General features: G+C 64.6%; 1 protein-coding gene across 1 annotated transcript; it reads right to left on the reverse strand.

Moving 5' to 3' along the window:
• Positions 1–368: 368 nt before the first annotated feature.
• MADCAM1 (mucosal vascular addressin cell adhesion molecule 1) lies at positions 369–4,223 on the reverse strand. Its single transcript, XM_077860800.1, has 5 exons — positions 4,074–4,223; positions 3,457–3,729; positions 2,803–3,120; positions 1,093–1,467; positions 369–634 (listed from the first exon to the last, which is right to left on the reverse strand). The coding sequence occupies exons 1-5, from the start codon at positions 4,132–4,134 to the stop codon at positions 525–527; spliced, it is 1,137 nt and encodes a 378-aa protein (XP_077716926.1). The 5' UTR covers positions 4,135–4,223; the 3' UTR covers positions 369–524.
• Between the last annotated feature and the right edge of the window lie 13,406 nt (positions 4,224–17,629).

The following is a 17,629-nucleotide window of genomic DNA, read 5'->3' on the forward strand; positions in this document are numbered from 1 at the left end:
GGTCCCCTAGCAACCAGTCTCCTTGGTTGTCAGGGACGCCCCGCGGATGGTGCCAGCGGCGCACTGAGCGTCGGCCCAGCGCGGACTCCGGTCAGCCTGGTCCGGTCTCCGTCTGAGCGCCTGCACCCCCAGCCCTCGGTGGGCCGCCGGATTCCCGGCCTCTGCCCCGCCCGCCCGACCCCAGGCCGCCCCGACAGGGAGAAGGTTCCCTTTAGCGGGCACCTGCGTGGCGTCAGGCCCCGGCGTGCCAGCCCCGGGCCGAGGCATGGCGCACCCCCACCCCCCCAGGCGGAGCCCCTGCTCCGTCCCATCCTCGGGTGCAGGGCGCGGCATCCCATCCCGGTAACGCACAGAAGCACTGAGGCCGGAGCGCGTGTTCTTTATTCTCCAGCTCTGCACCCCTGGGAGCGGGCCGGCGGGTTGGGGCCTGGCGGGCTCCCTGCCGCGGGGCCCCAGCCCTGCCCTCTGGGCACCGGGGGTCGGGGAGCGGGCGGTTCCGAGGGCGCAGTCGGGCGGGGCGGTGGTCACCGGGCGGGCCTGCAGCGCTTCCGCAGGCGGTAGGCGAGGAGCGCCAGGAGGAGCAGCCCCAGCACCAAGCTGCCCGTCCACAGGGCTGGGGGCGCTGGCGGGGAGCCTGGGGAAGGAAGCGGGGGCCCTGAGCACCTCTTTGCAGGGAGGGGGGCGGGGAGACCTCAGCAGCCTCTGCTGGGGGCTCCCGCATTTGCTGAGCTCCTGAGGTTTTAGGAAGGACCTTTGAGGGGTGCAAACCCGCGGGGATGGCAAAGGACCTGGGGGCGAAAGGTGCAGAGGGCCTCACGTTTTGGAGACTGTGGGGGGGGAGAAAGAACGTAAATGTAAACTGTCTCCTTCTTATTAACAAACGTGGCTACTAGAACACTTGAAGCCGCCCGAGGGGCTGTGTCCTACTTGTACTCCGGGGGCCTTTGTAGGCTGTAAAGCTGTCGGGGTGCTGGGAAACCCAGGGCCCCCGAGATGCGCAACCCTCGCAGCACCCCCTGGACGGGACAGGGGACCAAGGCTGGGCAGGCCCCTTCCTTGAGGCTCCCACCCACCCCACCCCCCGGAACTCACAGACTTCCGCGACCAGGTACAGGCTGGCCATCTGTCCCCCTGGGTCCAGGCGACACTGGAACCAGCCTTCAGGGCCGCACCCTGCCCGGGGCACGCTCAGCCAAGCCCGGGCCCCGGCCTCCCGCCTCTGGTAGGCCTCCAGCCCCCCGGGCGCCTGCGTCCAGCCCACGGCCACCCCGGGGCCGCAGGCCGCCTCACACAGCAGCTCCAGACCCCCTGCTGCAGGTGACTGGTGGATTTTGGGGCGGCAGGGCCTGGCGGAGCTGTTCCCGGCCGGGGGTGCAGGACTCTCGGAGCTGCGGGTGGAGCTCAGCTCTGGGGTGGCCTCGGGGGAGGTCGTGCCGGGGGGCTCCCGGGAGGTCAGGCTGCGCAGGACTGGAAAACAGAGCGCATCCTACCATGAAAGATCTTTCAAACCCGATGGCCTCTCCGCGTGCCCTCCCGCCGCACCTCTCGGCCCCCCACCCCCTCCCAGCACCCTGGGAGCTCCCTCGCTCCATCTGCACCCCCGTCAGCCCCCGGTGCGTTAACGGGGACTTCAGGGTGCCCGGGAAGAGGCTGCCGGAGGCTCCATGACGTGGACAAGGCCCGTCCCACGTTAGACACGTTTGCTAAGTTAGTAGCGTCTGACGGGAACTGGCCACCTACTGTGTTCTCGGCCCCACGTGAAGGGTTTTCATCCGTCTATTCAGCAAGTATTTATTGTGCGCCTACTATGTGCTGGGCACCGTGGTTCCACCCGCCCACCCAGAACGAACACCTACTACGTGCCGGGCACTGTTTAAGCCACTGGGGGAACACAGCCGTGAACAAGACATACTCCTTTCGCAGTGAAGCCAGCAGTAGGGGATACAGTAGGGGATACAGACGATGGAAAAAAGGGAGGAGGAGGGGCCCCTGGGGGCTCAGCGGTGGAGCGTCTGCCTCTGGCCCAGGGTGTGACCCCGGGGTTCCGGGATCAAGTCCCGCATTGGGCTCCCTACGGGGAGCCTGCTTCTCCCTCTGCCTGTGTCTCTGCCTCTCCATGTGTTTCTCACGGATAAATAAATAAAATCTTTGAAAAAAAAAAAGCGGGAAATGCAGGATGCCGGATATTGAAAAAAGGTGTTAAAAAACATACAGTAGGAGAAAGTGCTCATGTGCGCGTATGCACGTGTGTGTACACACACACGTGGAAGCGGCAGGAAGGATACTTTGGCCCTTTAGATAGGTCAGGAGAAGCCTCACTGGGAGGGCGACCTGAGGAAGGTGAGTGAGGGAGCAAAGCAGAGAGCTGGGGACGAGCATTCCCGGTGGAGGGTGGAGCATGGGTAAAGGTCCTGGGGCAGGACCGCGCCTGGCCCGTTGGAGCAGCAGCTGGGAGGCCATGTGTCTAGAGAAGAGTGATGGGTGGAGAGGGAGGAGGTGAGGGCAGGTGGTTCAGGGCTCCGTGGACTTAGGAGGAGGGAGGTAGGAGCCTTGGAGGCCTGTGGGCAAAGCAGGAGGGGGTCTGTCCCAGCAGACAGCAGGGACAGACCTGTCCCAGGGTCGCGCTCGGTAAACCTGTGACGAGCATCACCCTGGAGGCGGGAGGACTGTGGTCCATCCACGGAGGGGCCAGGGGCGAGGGGTGGAGCCAGCAGTCCAGGGGGACCCCTGGACACCGCCGATCAAGGCTCGGAGGAGCTGAGGGACACTGGCTGCAGGCTGCCCGGAACCGCAAAGACTCACCTGGAATGGCCCGCTGGTGACTCAGCTGCACGCCGGGCAGCGTCATGGTTGCCCGGCAGTGGAGGGCGGGCGGGGTGGGGGTGTCCAGGGAGGGCAGCAGCCAGCGCCCCGTCACCTGGAACAGCAGGTCCTCGCCCTGCTGCGGCTCCTCCTCTACCTCCCGGCTCAGGGCCTCCCCCAGCTCCCGGTCCCCCAGGAACAGAGACAAGGAGAGGGCCTCGGGGCTGGCAGGTGTGACGTTGTGGGCCGTGCAGGCCACCTCCCGGTCCTGCTTGGCCACCAGGGCCACTGGGGACACAGTCAGCTGGTCTGGGAATGCTGTGGACAAAGGGTTGGAGGCGGGTGGGCTGAGCCCCCAGGGTCAGCAGTGGGCCCTGAGGAGGGGGCTTGCGGGTGGGGCCCAGGCGAGAGCAGGGGCCTGAGGTCGGGACAGGACCCAGTGGCCACAGCTTGTGTGTCTAGGAGGTCAAGGGCCCGAGGGGGCCGGAGCAGAAAGGGGGGGGCTCAGGTGGCTGGAGGGGCTGAGGGCAGCAGGGAATAGATGCGGCTCTGGGGCTGGGGCACAGGGTGGGCAATCTGGGAAGACTCCCAGGAAGAGGCGGTATTGGGACCGAGGTAGGCAGGGCTGCCGGCGGCGAGCGGGGGGGAGCGCACCGAACACCAGCAGCTGCACGGTCCGCTGGAGGGTGAGGTTCCCGCAGGAGCCCACGCACACGTGAGTGCCGGCCGCCGACAGGGACGCGTTGTGCACGGAGAGGACGCTGCTGCCTGCATCCGACCGCACGGCACCCAGGCTGGTGTCCAGGCCCCGCCACTGCACCGACGGGGCCCTGTGGTCAGCGCACGACAACCGGCAGGTGAGCTGCCGCGAGCCGCCCATGGACACGGCCACCACGGAGTCTGGGGGCTCCACCTCCAGCGGCCCACCTGCCGGCAGACACGTGCTCAGCCCCGCCCTCCCACCAGCCTCGGACCCCCCTCGGACCCCTGCTGCAGACCCCGGGCTGCAGACCCCTGCTACCCCGACTTGGGATCCCCGACCTTGGACCCTCAACCTTGATGCCCAGCCTCGGACCCCCACCCTGGACCCCCAGACCCAGACGCCCCCCCACTCCCTGACCCTGGACCCCCAGCCAAGGCCCCCCAACTGCAGACCTGCACCTCGGACCCGCCCGAGTGCTTCCCCGCCGTTGCCTGCATCTCCTGAGGCCCCCCGGGCCCCCTCCACCCTGAGGCTCGCCCTGCCCAGCGGAGCCCCCAGCCCCGCTCACCCCGGCCTCGCTGAAGGAGCCCCAGGAAGACAGGCAGCAGGAGGGCGAGGCCCCGCTCCATGCTCGGCGCTCTGTCCTCCGCCCGCCCGACGACGACCCGCCTTAAATAGTGGTGCCCCCCCCACTGCTCCCCGGGGCTTTCCCGAGGGGTTTTCCCGCCCTCACCCCGACCCCCCCTGGCGACTGAGAGGCAGGGGCTGGGGACCCGAGCTGGCGGGGACCCTGCGCAGAGGTCAGGACAGACGGGGCGGGAAGGAATGCGCAGACGCACAGACAGGAAGACTGGAAGATGGGGGGGTGAGGGGGACGTGGGGGGGCAGGTCCACGCCTCGGGGAAATCAACAGCAGGCCTGGGGCTGGCGCCACCTGCACCTCCCGCCCCCTGACGGCCTCCTCCTGGCGGCCCTGAGCGGCTGGGGGGCAGGTTCTCCTGGGCTGGGCCTCCCCCCCGTGAGGGTCCCTGGGGGTGTCACCCGTGGGTGAGGGTCCCTGGGAGTGGGAACCTTGGGGTGAGGGCCTTGTGGGGATGGATGGTGGGGGTCTTTCTGTTAGAGGTGAGGGTCTCCTGGGTGACGGAGATGAGACGCTTCACCCCCTTGTCTGAGCCTGTCTGTCCTCCGGGGCGCAGGTCGGGGAGCGGGAACGGGGAGGGGGCCGTTGCCCTCAGGGGAGGTCTGGGAGGGATCTGGCCACGCGGCCACCCGGAGTGCTGAGGAGCCCCCACCTCCTCCTCCGACCCCCGCCCCTCAGCCCGGCTCTCCGTCCTCCAGGGTTTTAGAGACGGTTCCGAGCTGCTGGGTCGGTTGGGCCCTGGCACGGCCGTGCCCTCACCCTGTTCTGCCCCGGAGCCGCCGCCGCCTCCAGGGAGTCCTCCCCAGCCACCTCCCCCCACCTCCCTTTCTCTCACCGCATTTTCCCCGCGGCTCTTAATGAAGTCGGAGCTAGAAGCACATTTCCCGTTTGCCGGAGGCGGATCCTGTCTGCTGCGGCCTCCGGGGACCCAGGCCCCACGCGCAGCTCGGACACAGGGGGAAAGGAATGGGGGGGTCCTGGTTTGCTTCATGTTGACCTCAGGATGGGGCCTGTGCCTCAGTTTCCCTGGCGTGGGGATGAGGAAGGGGCGGCCGGGCCACGAGGCGTCGAGGCCCCACCAGCTCTGTGCCTGGATCTCCTCAGCGTCCAGATCGCCAGGGGTGGAAACTGAGGCGCCCAAGAGGTGTGACTGGGGCAGAGAGAGAAACTGAGGTCTCGGCGAGGCGAGGGTCCCGGTGCCTGAACTCAGAGTCCGTTTCCCGCGCTCCCATCCCCCCTTGAGCCTGTGCCGGGAAAGGCGGCACAGGAAGGTGGACTCCAAGGTGCGGCCCTCCCCGGGCCGGAGGTGTGGGCCTTTCTCGGGAAGCTGGGCTCTTAACCCGGGCAGGGGGCAGTGGGCCTGGTGAATGGGCCTCTTCCCAGCCCCTGACCCGGCTTCCTGCCTCCCGCCCCCCCGAGGCCCCTCGGAGGGCGGGCCGCAGCCCTGCCTGCCCCATCCATCAGCGCCGTCCATCCGGCGTCTGCAGCCCTCCAGGAGCTCGGTGCTCGGCGCTTGGCGCTGAGTGCTTGGTGCTCAGTGCTAAGTGCTTGGTGCTCGGTGCTTGCAGCAAGCTCCAAACGCTCTACCTGTGCGGACGCAGACCTCCGGGCTCAGAGAGAGTGGTGGTGGGCAGAGGGAAGGACGAGCTGCACCTACGCTGGGGGGGGAGTGGGCGGAGGGAGGGGCAGGGGCCTGGAGGGAGGGTCCCTGGGGTCAGGGGACAGGGGCCCAGGCCCAGCACTAGCGAGGACCGAACCGCATTTCCTGCCTGCGTCTGGGACATTTGGTCTCGTCCTGGGGACATTGAGCCCACCCAGTCCGCCCCCGGGTGGGGACGGAGGTCATGCCTCTACATCCCCAGCCCCCCCACCTGAGCTTCCTGCGGTGCCTGCCCGCCTGCAGGTCCCCTCCCCCTTCCTGGCATTGTCCCCATCCAGGAGGAAGTCCTCGGTGGCCTTGGCGGGAAGCCTCCTTCCCAGGAGGGTCCCAGTCCCCCCAAGACCTGTCATCCTGGCCTCAACCTTCCCACATCAGCCGCGGTGCTCCGAGGGGGCATGGCCCGCCCCGAGGGTGTCCAGGAGAGGCCAGCTGGCCCCAGCCCCCCGGAGATGCCCGTGCCCTCCAGGGACACCCTCTCACCTGGGCTGGGCCAGCTCCACTCGTTGGCACCGCTGGGCAGCTCGGGGCTCACAGCTCGCTCTTTGCGGTGGGTGGGAGCCGGGGTGGCAGGGTCTCTGGTGTGGAGGACCCCGTGCCGACGACATGCCCCCCTCCCGTCCCCCTGGGGCTACTCCCTGCTCCTGTGGGCCCCGGGAAGGGAGAGGGAGGAAGGACACGGAAGCCCACACAGAAGGCTCTAGAAGGCTGGAGAAATTGCCCTGGAGTCGCGTGGCTGAGCTAGACCAAGGGGGCACGTGGGAGGGGTGGCGCCCGGGCACCAGGGGTGGGAGCCAGACCCCGGAGGAAAGAAGTAGCTCTGAACGCCCGTGAAGGCGACTTCTGTGTCTGGAGCTGAGCCGCACGCCGCGGTGGCCGGGAGCTGTCCCTGGCCGTCGTCAGGGCCTGCCGCCGCCCCTCGAGGCCTGTCCCAGGGCCTGAGGTTTCAGTTGTCATGAGAAGCAAGGGGACGCAGGCTTTCTGCCTTCGGATGGACTGGATGGAGGCCCCCGGGGTGGGGTGGGGTCGGGGTGGCCCTCAGAGGCCCTGCCGTAGCCGAGCGTCCCTGGAGACTGGGGCTCGTCCCCTACCGGGGCGGGTGGGGGGGAGGGCTCACTGGGGTAGCGCCTCCCTCAGGAGCTGGACAGCCAAGGGGGGCTCGGCTGCCCCGAGAGGCAGGAAGGCACATCTTGGTGAGAGCTGATTTTGGGGTGCTTGTCCACCACCCCGCGGCCAGGGCAGGGCTCCCCGAGGTGTAGCCGCTGACCTGCGGCCCTGTTGCTAACTCCGGCCGTGCTGCCCTCCGGCGGGGCTCCTGGCTGATGGGCCCCGGGCTGCGGGGCCGGCGACTGGGCTGCGGGTGGGGTCAAAAGGGTGACAGGGCCCGGAGAATGGGGCAGTGCCACTGGGGAAGGGTGGCCCGGGAGGGTGGTCCAGCTGTCCCTGGAGGCAGCGGGGGGACAGTGGGACAGGGTGGCCGAGGTGCGACCTCGTCCGAAGGGTTCGCCGCTGACCGCAGAGCCCCGGGCACTTTGGCTCTGCTCCAGGCGGACCAGATAGAGGACAGGGCTGTGAGGCGGGGCCCTTGCCGAGGCCGCCGAGGCCGCTGCTGATCACCTCCGCCCCACACCTGGCGCTGGGACGGCAGGCGGGTCCCCGGCCCTCCCAGACACCCCAGGTACATCCATGCACCTGTGTGCCCACCTGGCGGGCCCCGGCCCCTCGCCTGCCCGCCGTCCGCACGTCTGCCGCCCCGTCCCACGTCCACCCGCGCCCACCCGGCCGGGCCGCCGCCCCAACCGAGCGGCCTCCCTCCGTGGCGCCCCGCGGTGTCTGGGCAGGCGGCCACCGCCCCGCCTCCGCCAACACAGGCCGGTGCTGACGAATCTCTGGGTTTTCCGGCTTTTCCGATGCACACGTGCGGTGATAAATTCAAAAAGTGGGATTTGCCCGTGGGTCACCGGCTCCAGGGCTCAGCCCTTCAGGCGGTTTCCCAGCACGCGTCACCCTAACCCAGGAGAGCCGGGCTGGAGGCGGGGCGACCCTGGGTCACCCGCAAACCGTGGCCCTGGGCAGGGCCACCAGCCACTTGTGCCCCTGAGCGCCTGAAACGTAATTTTTAACTGAAACTTCAACTTAAAAGCAGACACCTGACTCATTTGCTGGGAAACTGTCAAGCATGTCTGGGACAATTCAGGTTGGTGAATCTGCTTTTAAGATTTTTATTTATTTTCAACGATTTTATTTATTTACTTAGAGGTCGAGAGAGCACAGCTGGAGAGGGAGAAACAGGCTCCCCGCTGAGCAGTAGCCCGACGTGGGGCTCATCCTGGGACCCCGGGGTCATGCCCTGAGCCGAAGGCAGATGCCCAACCACTGAGCCACCCAGGCGTCCCTGCTGTTTTATTAAATCTTAAATACAGATGAGATATTCCCAGTGGAAATTAAGTGCAAAATACATGTATGTGTAAAATACAAACTAGATTTTGAGGATTTAGTATGAAGAATGTCACACATCCCAATATTTATTGAATATTGATCACATATCTAAACAGCTGTATTTTGGATACACTGTATCTCAAACATGTTTTAGTCTACATTTTTCAAAACTCATTTTATTTATGCCACTTTTTAAAGATTCTTTTTAAATTTTTTTTTCTTTTAAAAATTTTAAGGAATCTCTCCACCCAGAGTGGGGCTGGAACTCACAAACCCCGAGATCAAGAGTCCCAGGCTCCACCACTGACCCAGCCAGGGGTCCCCTATTTCTGCCACTTTTTCTCGACCTGGTTGCTGGAGAACGTAAGCGACCCGTGTGCCCTGTGAGCAGGGGCTGTGGCCTGTCCTGAGCACAGGACGGGAATGTCCTTTGGGAGGGGGAGCACCTCCTTCTCCACCCAACCCCAGTCCGAGCCATGGGAAGTGGGAACCTCTGGCTTCCAGATGCTTAGGACCATGGTTTTCACCCCGGGGATCCTGCCCTTAGGGGACACGCGTGGCCGTGAGAGCTGGGGTACTCCTGGCATGGAGTGGGGAGGCCCCCCCACGGCCCAGGGGGCAGTGGAGCCCCAAGGCCAGCGGAGGCCAGCGGCTGGGCTGCGGGTCCGGGAGGCCGGGCTGCGGAGCGTGGAGCGGGGCTCGGGGCCCATCAGCGCGCAGGCCAGAGCCTGGGGGGAAGCTCTGGCCCAGGAGCTCCCTTCTGCACCTGCCGTCGGAGAGCGGTCACCGGCCCGGGCAGGACAGTCTAGTACCGGGTCGGCGCGTTGCCGGGAGCCCCAGGCCAGAGCGGTTATGGGGAGCTGGGGGTGGGGGCTGCAGGGGTTGCAGGGCGGTGCCTGTGTGTCTGCCAAGAGGTCTGGGTGGGCCAAGCTGGGCTGCGGGTCCCAGGGAGGGGCTGGCGGTCGAGTTGAGCGCCCACTGCTGAGGCTGGGAGTCCCAGGGGGGCTGCGGGTGCTGCGTACGGTTAGGGTCAGGGTCGGGGGCAGGGTCAGGGTTAGGGTTAGGGTCAGGGTTAGCATCATGGTTAGGGTTGGGGTTAGGGTCACGATTAGGATTGGGGTCAGGGTCAGGGTTAGGGTCAGGGTCGGGTTCAGGGTTAGGGTCAGGGTCGGGGTCAGGGTTAGGATTAGGGTCGGGGTTAGCATCATGGTTAGGGTCGGGGTCAGGGTCAGGGTCGGGGTTAGGGTTAGGGTTGGGGTTAGGGTCACGATTAGGATGGGGTCGGGGTCAGAGTCAAGGTTAGGGTCAGGGTCGGGGTCAGGGTCGGGTTCAGGGTCAGGGTTAGGGTTAGGGTCGGGGTCAGGGTTAGGATTAGGGTCGGGGTCAGGGTTAGGATTAGGGTCGGGGTTAGCATCATGGTTAGGGTTGGGGTTAGGGTCACGATTAGGATTGGGGTCACGGTCAGGGCCAGGGTTAGGGTCAGGATCGGGGTCGGGTTCAAGGTTAGGGTCAGGGTCGGGGTCAGGGTTAGGATTAGGGTCGGGGTTAGCGTCATGGTTAGGGTCGGGGTCAGGGTCAGGGTCGGGGTTAGGGTTAGGGTTGGGGTTAGGGTCACGATTAGGATGGGGTCGGGGTCATGGTCAAGGTTAGGGTCAGGGTCGGGGTCAGGGTCGGGTTCAGGGTCAGGGTTAGGGTTTGGGTCGGGGTTAGCGTCCTGGTTAGGGTCGGGGTCAGGGTTAGGGTTGGGGTTAGGGTCACGATTAGGATTGGGGTCGGGGTCAGGGTCACGGTTAGGGTTGGGGCCAGGGTGGGGGGCCGCGCTCGGGCAGGTGCCAGGGCCAGGGGCGGGCGCGGTGACCGAGCTCCCCGCCCCGCAGCGCGCTCCCACCCGCCCCCCACCGGGCCGCCCACGAGTCCCTGCGGTCCCCGCGCCGCCGCACTACAACTCCCGGCATGCCGCGGGCCTGGGTGTTTCCCACAAGGCCGCGCACCGCCTGGGGTCGGGGTGACCGCGGGGCGCAAGGTGGGCAGGCCCCGCCCCAGGGCGCGCAGACCCCGAGGCCGGGGGTGACAAACGCTGCGGGAAGGTGGAGGAGGGACGGGAGCGCCGAGAGGTCGGTGAGGCGCGGGGAGGTGTGCGCAGGCGCGCAAGCATGTGGGCGGGGCAGGGAGTGCAAAGGCCCTGTGGCCGCAGCTGCCCGGAGTGTTCTATAAAGCCGAGGCCAGAGGGGCTGCCCGAGGGGTGGGTGAGCCAGAGCGGAGAGGAGGGGCCCGACTGGGCGGGACTTCGTGGGCCCCAGGGAAGCCAGTCCAGAGCCCTGTGCAGCCCTCGGCGGGGCCTCGGCGTTTGCATCTGCAAAATGGACTTGAGGGCTTGCGGCCGGTGCCCAGCAGAGCTGCCACTGCCCCGGGGGAGGCAGGAGGGGGCCTGGCGGGTGCACTGCGTCCCCGTCTGTGGGAGGACACGTCGTCTTTGTGAGAGTCTCTTGGGAACAAAGCAGCCACCGAGGCGCGTGCGTGGGCGGGAGGGGTGGCCGCAGGGGCGTGGGGGGCGACAGGTGTGGCAGATGGGAGGTCATAGCGGCCGCTGAGGCTGGGGGGGCGCCCTGGACACCTGGCCTGCCCCCCGAGGCCAGGTCACTCCTGGACCTGGCCTTCAGGGGCGCCTGGGGGGCTCGGTCGGTGACAGCCCGGCTCCAGGCAGGTGGTGATGGGGGGTCGAGCCCCACACGGGCCCCTGCTCCTCCCTCTGCTCCCTGTCCCCCCATGCCCTCTCTCTGTTATAAATAAAATCTGACACACACACTCCCCCCAGCCTTCTGGGGGCGCTTCCTCATGCTCGGCCCCAGGTGGTTGAGGAAGCAGCCGCGGGACAGGGACGTGCAGCCACAGCGGCCTTTGTGTCCCCGCGTCCGTCCCCTCGACCCACACGCCAGCCGGGTTTGTCGTGCACTTGCCCTGCGTGTGCTGCCGGGAACGGCGAGGGGTGCGGGGCAGGCGGACAGTGGCCAGCGGCCGCTCCTCCGGGTTAGGCCCCAGATCTGCTCTGCGGGGGACTCCCGTCGGGCCTGGTGGGCGTTCTTGACTCCTTTTCTTAGAAGTGGCCTCAGCCCTCCTCTGCGCAGAGCCTCAGGGCGTGCACCCCCTCAGGGTAAAAGGCCAAGCCCGGGCCCTGCCCTCATCCCCCCTCCTCCTCTAGGGCTTCCTTTTTGTTCAGTACTAGGCCCAGGGCTTCCCCAGGACATTTGCACAGGCTGTGCCCGCTGCCTGGAGGGTTGGGAACAGCATTGTTTGCAGCAGCCTCGAGCACAGCCCTGCTTTTGAGGTCAGGATGGTGGTCCCGGGGTAGAGGGCACGAGATGGGCCAGAAGCATCCTCTCCTGGACCTCAGTGCCCGGCGCGCTGGTCGCAGCCCTCGGCATCCCTGGCCTCACACGGTGTCGGCAGCTCCCTTCCCACCCAGACACGGCCACCGAAAATGCCCCCCGCTATTGCCCAGTGTCCCCGGGGGGCCAGGTTGTCCCAGGCTGGGGACCACAGGACCGCGGGGTTGGCTCTACGGCTCCGCAAGTCTGTGCTGCTCCAGAGCCGGGCGTGCAGCGAGCGCAGCCTTAGCACGGGGGGAAGGAACGCGGACTGTCCACCGCAGGCTAGGTACTGATGGCGCTGTTTCTGTGCTCAAATGATCATGTTTTGGTTTTGTTGCGTTAAATAAAATGTATTAAAATTGATTTATCTTGTTTCTGTTTTTTTTTTTTTAAAGATTTTATTTATTTATTCAGAGACACAGGCAGAGGGAGAAGCAGGCTCCACAGAGGGAGCCTGATGCAGGATTCGATCCCGGGTCTCCAGCATCACGCCCTGGGCTGAAGGCGGCGCTAAACCGCTGAGCCACCGGGGCTGCCCTCATTTCTGGGTTTTTCGGACAAGGCTGCTAGAAAACTCAAAACTGCACGTGTGGTTTGCTTTGTGCTCGTCACGGGCTCTTGGTCACCCCTGCGCAGAGGCTGGTACGCAGGAGGTGCCCAGCAAGTGCACCCGCCCTCCTGGCCGGTGGCAGGCAGGTGGGAGGTTTGGACGTGTTCGCACGTGGCACAGCGGGAGCCGGGGGAAGTTTTGTCAGCAGGACGTGGCCGTGGGGTGACTTCTGATTTCACAAGGTCATTTGGTTTCTGGGCAGAAAGTGGGTTTCAGAGGAAGAGGGGAGACGAGTGAATTCGGGGGGGGTGATTAGGGAGTAAGAGCGGGGTCCTTGGGGGGGACGCCGCCTGCTGCTGCTGCCAGATCTAGCGCCCACTCCGACCTGCAGGCCGCTGAGACCTTCTCTGTTGCTGCCTTTGCAAACCTGAGCCGCCAGAGGAGGGGGCCACGTGGCCCGGGTCCTACACCCACAGGGAGGGAGGCCCTGCGACAACCCCGGGGCCTCGGGACAGCCCTCAGCCTGAGCCCAGGACGCGGCCCCTGTGTGAGGTTTTAAAGCCACTGAGTCGGGGGATTTGTTAGGAGGCCTGAGGCCTGGCACCCCGGACCTGGCGGCCAGCTGCCCACCGGAGGGTCCGCCTGCCACAGGGCCCAGCACCCACCTCTCCCCGCCCGGGCCACCCCTCCTGCCGCATCCTCAGGCCCAGATGGAGGCTCCGTGTCAGATGTGCCCCAAACCCTGTTGGTTTTAGCTTTATTTTTTATTTATTTATTTATTTTTTATTTATTTATTTTTTTAAATTTTTATTTATTTATGATAGTCACAGAGAGAGAGAGAGGCGCAGAGACACAGGCAGAGGGAGAAGCAGGCTCCATGCACCGGGAGCCCGATGTGGGATTCGATCCCGGGTCTCCAGGATCGCGCCCTGGGCCAAAGGCAGGCGCCAAACCGCTGCGCCACCCAGGGATCCCTTAGCTTTATTTTTTAAAATAAATATTTTATTTATTCGAGAGAAAGAGGCAGAGACCCAGGCAGAGGGAGAAGCAGGCTCCCTGCAGGGAGCCCGACGTGGGACTGGATCCCAGGACCCCGGGGTCACGCCCTGGGCTGCATGCAGGCGCCAAACCACTGAGGCCCCAGGGATCCCTGGTTTTAGCTTTAAAATAGGTCTAGGGCCCACCTGCTTGTTCCCTCCTCTACCACCACCACCGGGTGGAGCCCACGGATCTCCCGCCCGGCTCCCCTTATCTCCCCCCACGCCCGCCCCCAGGCCCACCGCAGTCCCCCCACTGGGCTCTCGGCGCTCCCCCCGCCCTGTTCTTCCCGCGGCCGCCAGAGGGCGCCGGCGAGCACCGAGTCGGGCCGTCCCGCTCCGCCCTCCGCCCTGCGGGGCTCCCCGCCTCCCCCCGTCACCGCCCCAGCCCCGCCCTCCCCTCTCTTCTCCTCCCCCTCACTCATTCCTCTCCAGCCCACGGGGGCGTCCTCGTTGCCCCTCGGAGGATGCTGGGTACACTTGAGGCTCAGGACCTTTGCACATGCTGTGCCTTCTCCCCCGACCTCCCCCCCCACCTCCTCCAGGTCTCCGCCTCCACGCCACCTTCTCGGTGCCCTCTCTGCCCTCTACTTTTCTCCACGGGGCTCCTTGGCCTTCTAAGGTGACGTAAAAGGTGCTAAGGTGCTTGCCTCTCTCAGGAGCCTCGAGCGCCATCCCAGGCCAGGCTGCGTGTCCGGTTCACTGATCTCAGGTCAGATCGGATTAAGCGCGAGGCTCATCTCCGTGGACTGAGAATCACCTTTTCTCTTTTTTAAGATTTTATTTATTTATTCCTGAGAGACAGAGAGAGAGGCAGAGACCCAGGCAGAGGGAGAAGCAGGCTCCCTGCGGGGAGCCCGACGCGGGACTCGATCCCAGCACCCTGGGGTCATGACCTGAGCCCAAGACAGATGCTCAACCACCAAGCCCCCCAGGCGGCCCGGAATTAGCTTCTCATTTATGGGCCATTACTTGGCAGTGAGGAGCTCCAGCAGAGAGGAGCAGGTGTGATCAGGTGGACCGGCGGGTGCAGGGTCTGTGGCTCGGTTCCATCTGGTGATGTTGCTGGACCTTAAGTTCCCCCAAAACCTCCCTTTCAGGCCCAGCCAGTCGTTGCAGTCTGTTCCCCACCCCGCATTAGCTCTTGGCACCTTCTGGTGTCACAGTGGGGAAACTGAGGCAGCCAGGGCAGAGTCCCAGCCGGGACCTTGGTCCTTTCTGTGCCTGGTCCTGGGTCCTTGACGTTGGTCTCCATGGTGGTGACCCTGGGCTCCCACACTTCTGGCCAGTTTTGGTCGAGGGGACATACTGACTGGCCAGGGCAGAAGGGGGTTGGGGTATGTGTCTCTCACCTCCATCGTCAATGCCCAGCCTGTCCTCAGTGCTGGGGTTTGTGCTGCTTCCAGAAAGAAGCAAATGGCTTGTCCAATCTGGGGGGCCCACGGGTGACTGAGAACGGAGCTGATGGCGGGCTGACTTGTTGGCCAGGGCGCTGTAGGCGGAGGGGGCTTGGATTAGCTCAGGTGGGAACCGGCCTGAGTGGCTTCAAGGGTTAGGGGTGCTGGTGTGGCCAGAGTACAGGGAGCAAGGACTGAGGGATGGAAGGTGAGGGCAGGGGGTGGAGGGGACAGGACTGGGCCTTGTGTGCCCCTGAGGGCTCGGGCTGGACCCTTAGGGCCACAGGCGTCCACCCTGGCTCTCAGCACTCCCAGAAAGCTGAGCTCGGGTGAGAATCGGGGACAAGCCCTTGACCCTCAGATCTGAACAAAAGTCTGAGTCAGAACGTCCTGGATTCAACTCCTGGCTCTGCTGATAAACTACTCAGGGACCTGCACGTGTTACCTCCCCTCTCTGCACTCAGTTTCCCCACCTGTGACCGCAGATGAGGTTTAGCAACAGCATTGGCCTCAGTGGGATGCTGAGATGATTAACCAGCGCGATGCGCACGACGTGCCTGGGCCTGGGGGGTTCCCTGTCGGCAGCCTCATGTCACCCATATTATCCCTCTAATGTGCGTGGGTCTGTAGTGATGCCTCCTTCCCATTCTTGACATTGGTCATTTATGTGCTTTCTCATTGTTTTCTGATCATTCCAGCTTGAGCTTTATCAAATTTGTTGATCTTTTTAAAGTACCAGCTTTGGGGGGGGGGCTTTGTTGATTCTACGGTTTCCTCCCTCATGCATTTCTTCTTCTTCTTTTTTTTTTTTAAGATTTTATTTATTTATTCATGAGAGACAGAGAGAGAGGCAGAGACACAGGCAGAGGGAGAAGCAGGCTCCATGCCGGGACCCCGACGTGGGACTCGATCCTGGGATCAGGATCATGCCCTGAGCCGAAGGCAGACACTCAACCCCTGAGCCACCCAGGTGCCCCTTTTTCTAGCTTCTTAAGGTGGAACCTGAGGTCACTGACTTTAGGATCTTTTTTTCTTCTTTTCTAATATAAACATTTCAGAGTCCTGTTATAACCTTATAACATTTTGTTTAAAAAGTCAAAACATTATACATTGTATTAAGATTACATTGAGGAGCTAAGTGCAGGGCATGCAAATTTTAACTCAATAAAGTTGTTAAAAAACTCCAGTAAAAGTGGCCTGCCGACACAGCCACACACATGAAGGGAGAAGAATTTGCTTTCTGCCCTGCCAAGTGTCCCTGAGCCCCTTCCTAGAGCCTGGCACGGCGGTTGCCTTTAGTGCCCGCAGGGAAATAAACTCTACTTTGGGAGGAAATCTCTGTTGGCTTCTGGGAGGCGGTGGGTTGTCCCGGAGGACTGCCATCTTCGCTTGTGCCCAGGGCCTTTGCACAGCTGTTGCCTGTTCACCAAGTGCTCTTCCTTCACCTTCTCAATCCTGTGACCTGTCCTCCTGCCCCGCACTGCCGTCACGGGCTCCCAGCCGGGCTCTGTGTTTCTAGCACGTTTAACACCTTCTCATGTAGTCTGTGCGCATCGGTTAATTCATTGTTTATTTCCTTTGTCCCCTCCTGAAAATGTCCCCCTGTCTGTGTATTCCTGTTGTGTGTCTCTGCCAACCCGCACAGAACCTCGTACACAGTAGGTGCTCAATCAGTGCCTATTGGATGAAGGAGGGAGGCCGGAAGCAAAGAAAGCGGGCAGGTGGGCACGCTCACCGAGCGGCCTTGCACTGCAGCTCAGTTTTCCCGGCTGTAGAAATGGGCCACGCTGCCCGTGACCTCAGCCGTCCCTCCTGCCACAGGGCTGCAAGTGTCATGTTGTGACTTTAGCTCCCTGGAGCCTCCTGCGGCCCCGGCTGCCCAGGTTGGCAGCTCCCAGGGGACCCGCTCTGCTGACACCGGATTCTTTCCTGGGCCGACACTTGATCCTGGCCCCGCTTCCAGGCCGGCGGCCGCCGACCAGCCCGTGAGGGCCAGGGCCCCAAGGCTCGGTGCCGAGGGACAAGGGACGGTCTGTGTGTCCCCGGGGGGCGTGGGGAGGCCAAGCCTCTGCCAACAGCAGCACCGGCTGCGAGGACCCGCGGCCAGAGCCGCTGCCGCCGCCCGCCAGGGACAGCAGCAGGCCCGGTGCCCCTGGCCCCGCTCCTCACCATGGGGACCCTGGGCACCAACCCGGCCCCACGGCTGAGCGCGGCCCCCCAGAGTCCGGAGACCGGCCCGAGGCAGCCCTGCGGAGTGGCCCCCTTGGAGAGCGGTAGGCACCAGCGGGGAGCAGAGGGGCTGCGCGGTGGGCTCTGGTCCCGTCCCCCCCCCAGGGCCCCTGCAATGTTCTAGGAGCCCCGTGGCGGGGGGGAGGCGGCTCTGGCAATCCCTGCCTGCCCCAGGCCTCACTTTTCCTCCCGGAAATGATGCCGCATTTCGGGGGGCTCCTGTGTGTGGCTGCAGCCAACCCAGAGCAAGCCCTTTGGGGCCCCTCGCGCTGCAGGGGGTACGGCCCCGGGAGAGAGGCGGGCAGAGCGGGGCCAGCGGGGCCTGGGCGCTCTGGATGTTCCAGGCTGGGAGTCCTCCGTGGGCCTGGCCCGGCCACCCTGTGTGTGCGGCAGGACGTGGACCCCACCGCCTGATGCTTCTGCCGGGGCCACCCGACACTGCAGCTGTGTCCGCGCATCCCTGTCTGCACCTCGGTTCCCCCCTGTGTCTGTGCCTTGGTTTCCCCCTGTGTCTGGGCCTTGGTACCCCTCCCCCCATGTCTGGGCCTCAGTTCCCCCCTGTGTCTGGGCCTCAGTTCCCCCCCTGTGTTTGAGCCTCGGTTCCCCCCGTGTCTGGGCCTCAGTTTCCCCACCTGTGTCTGGGCCTCGGTTTCTCCACCTGTATCTGGGCTTCAGTTTCTGCACCTGTGTCTGTGCCTCAGTTTCCCCAATGTGCCCCAACGCAGGAGGAGCCTGTTGGCCCAGCAGCCCCTCCTACCTTTGACTCAGGTGTGACTCACAATGCCCTTCCCTCCCTCTCCTACCCCA

The sequence above is a fragment of the Canis aureus genome, chromosome 19 (genome assembly GCF_053574225.1).
Source record: "Canis aureus isolate CA01 chromosome 19, VMU_Caureus_v.1.0, whole genome shotgun sequence".
NCBI classification, from domain to species: Eukaryota; Metazoa; Chordata; class Mammalia; order Carnivora; family Canidae; genus Canis; species Canis aureus.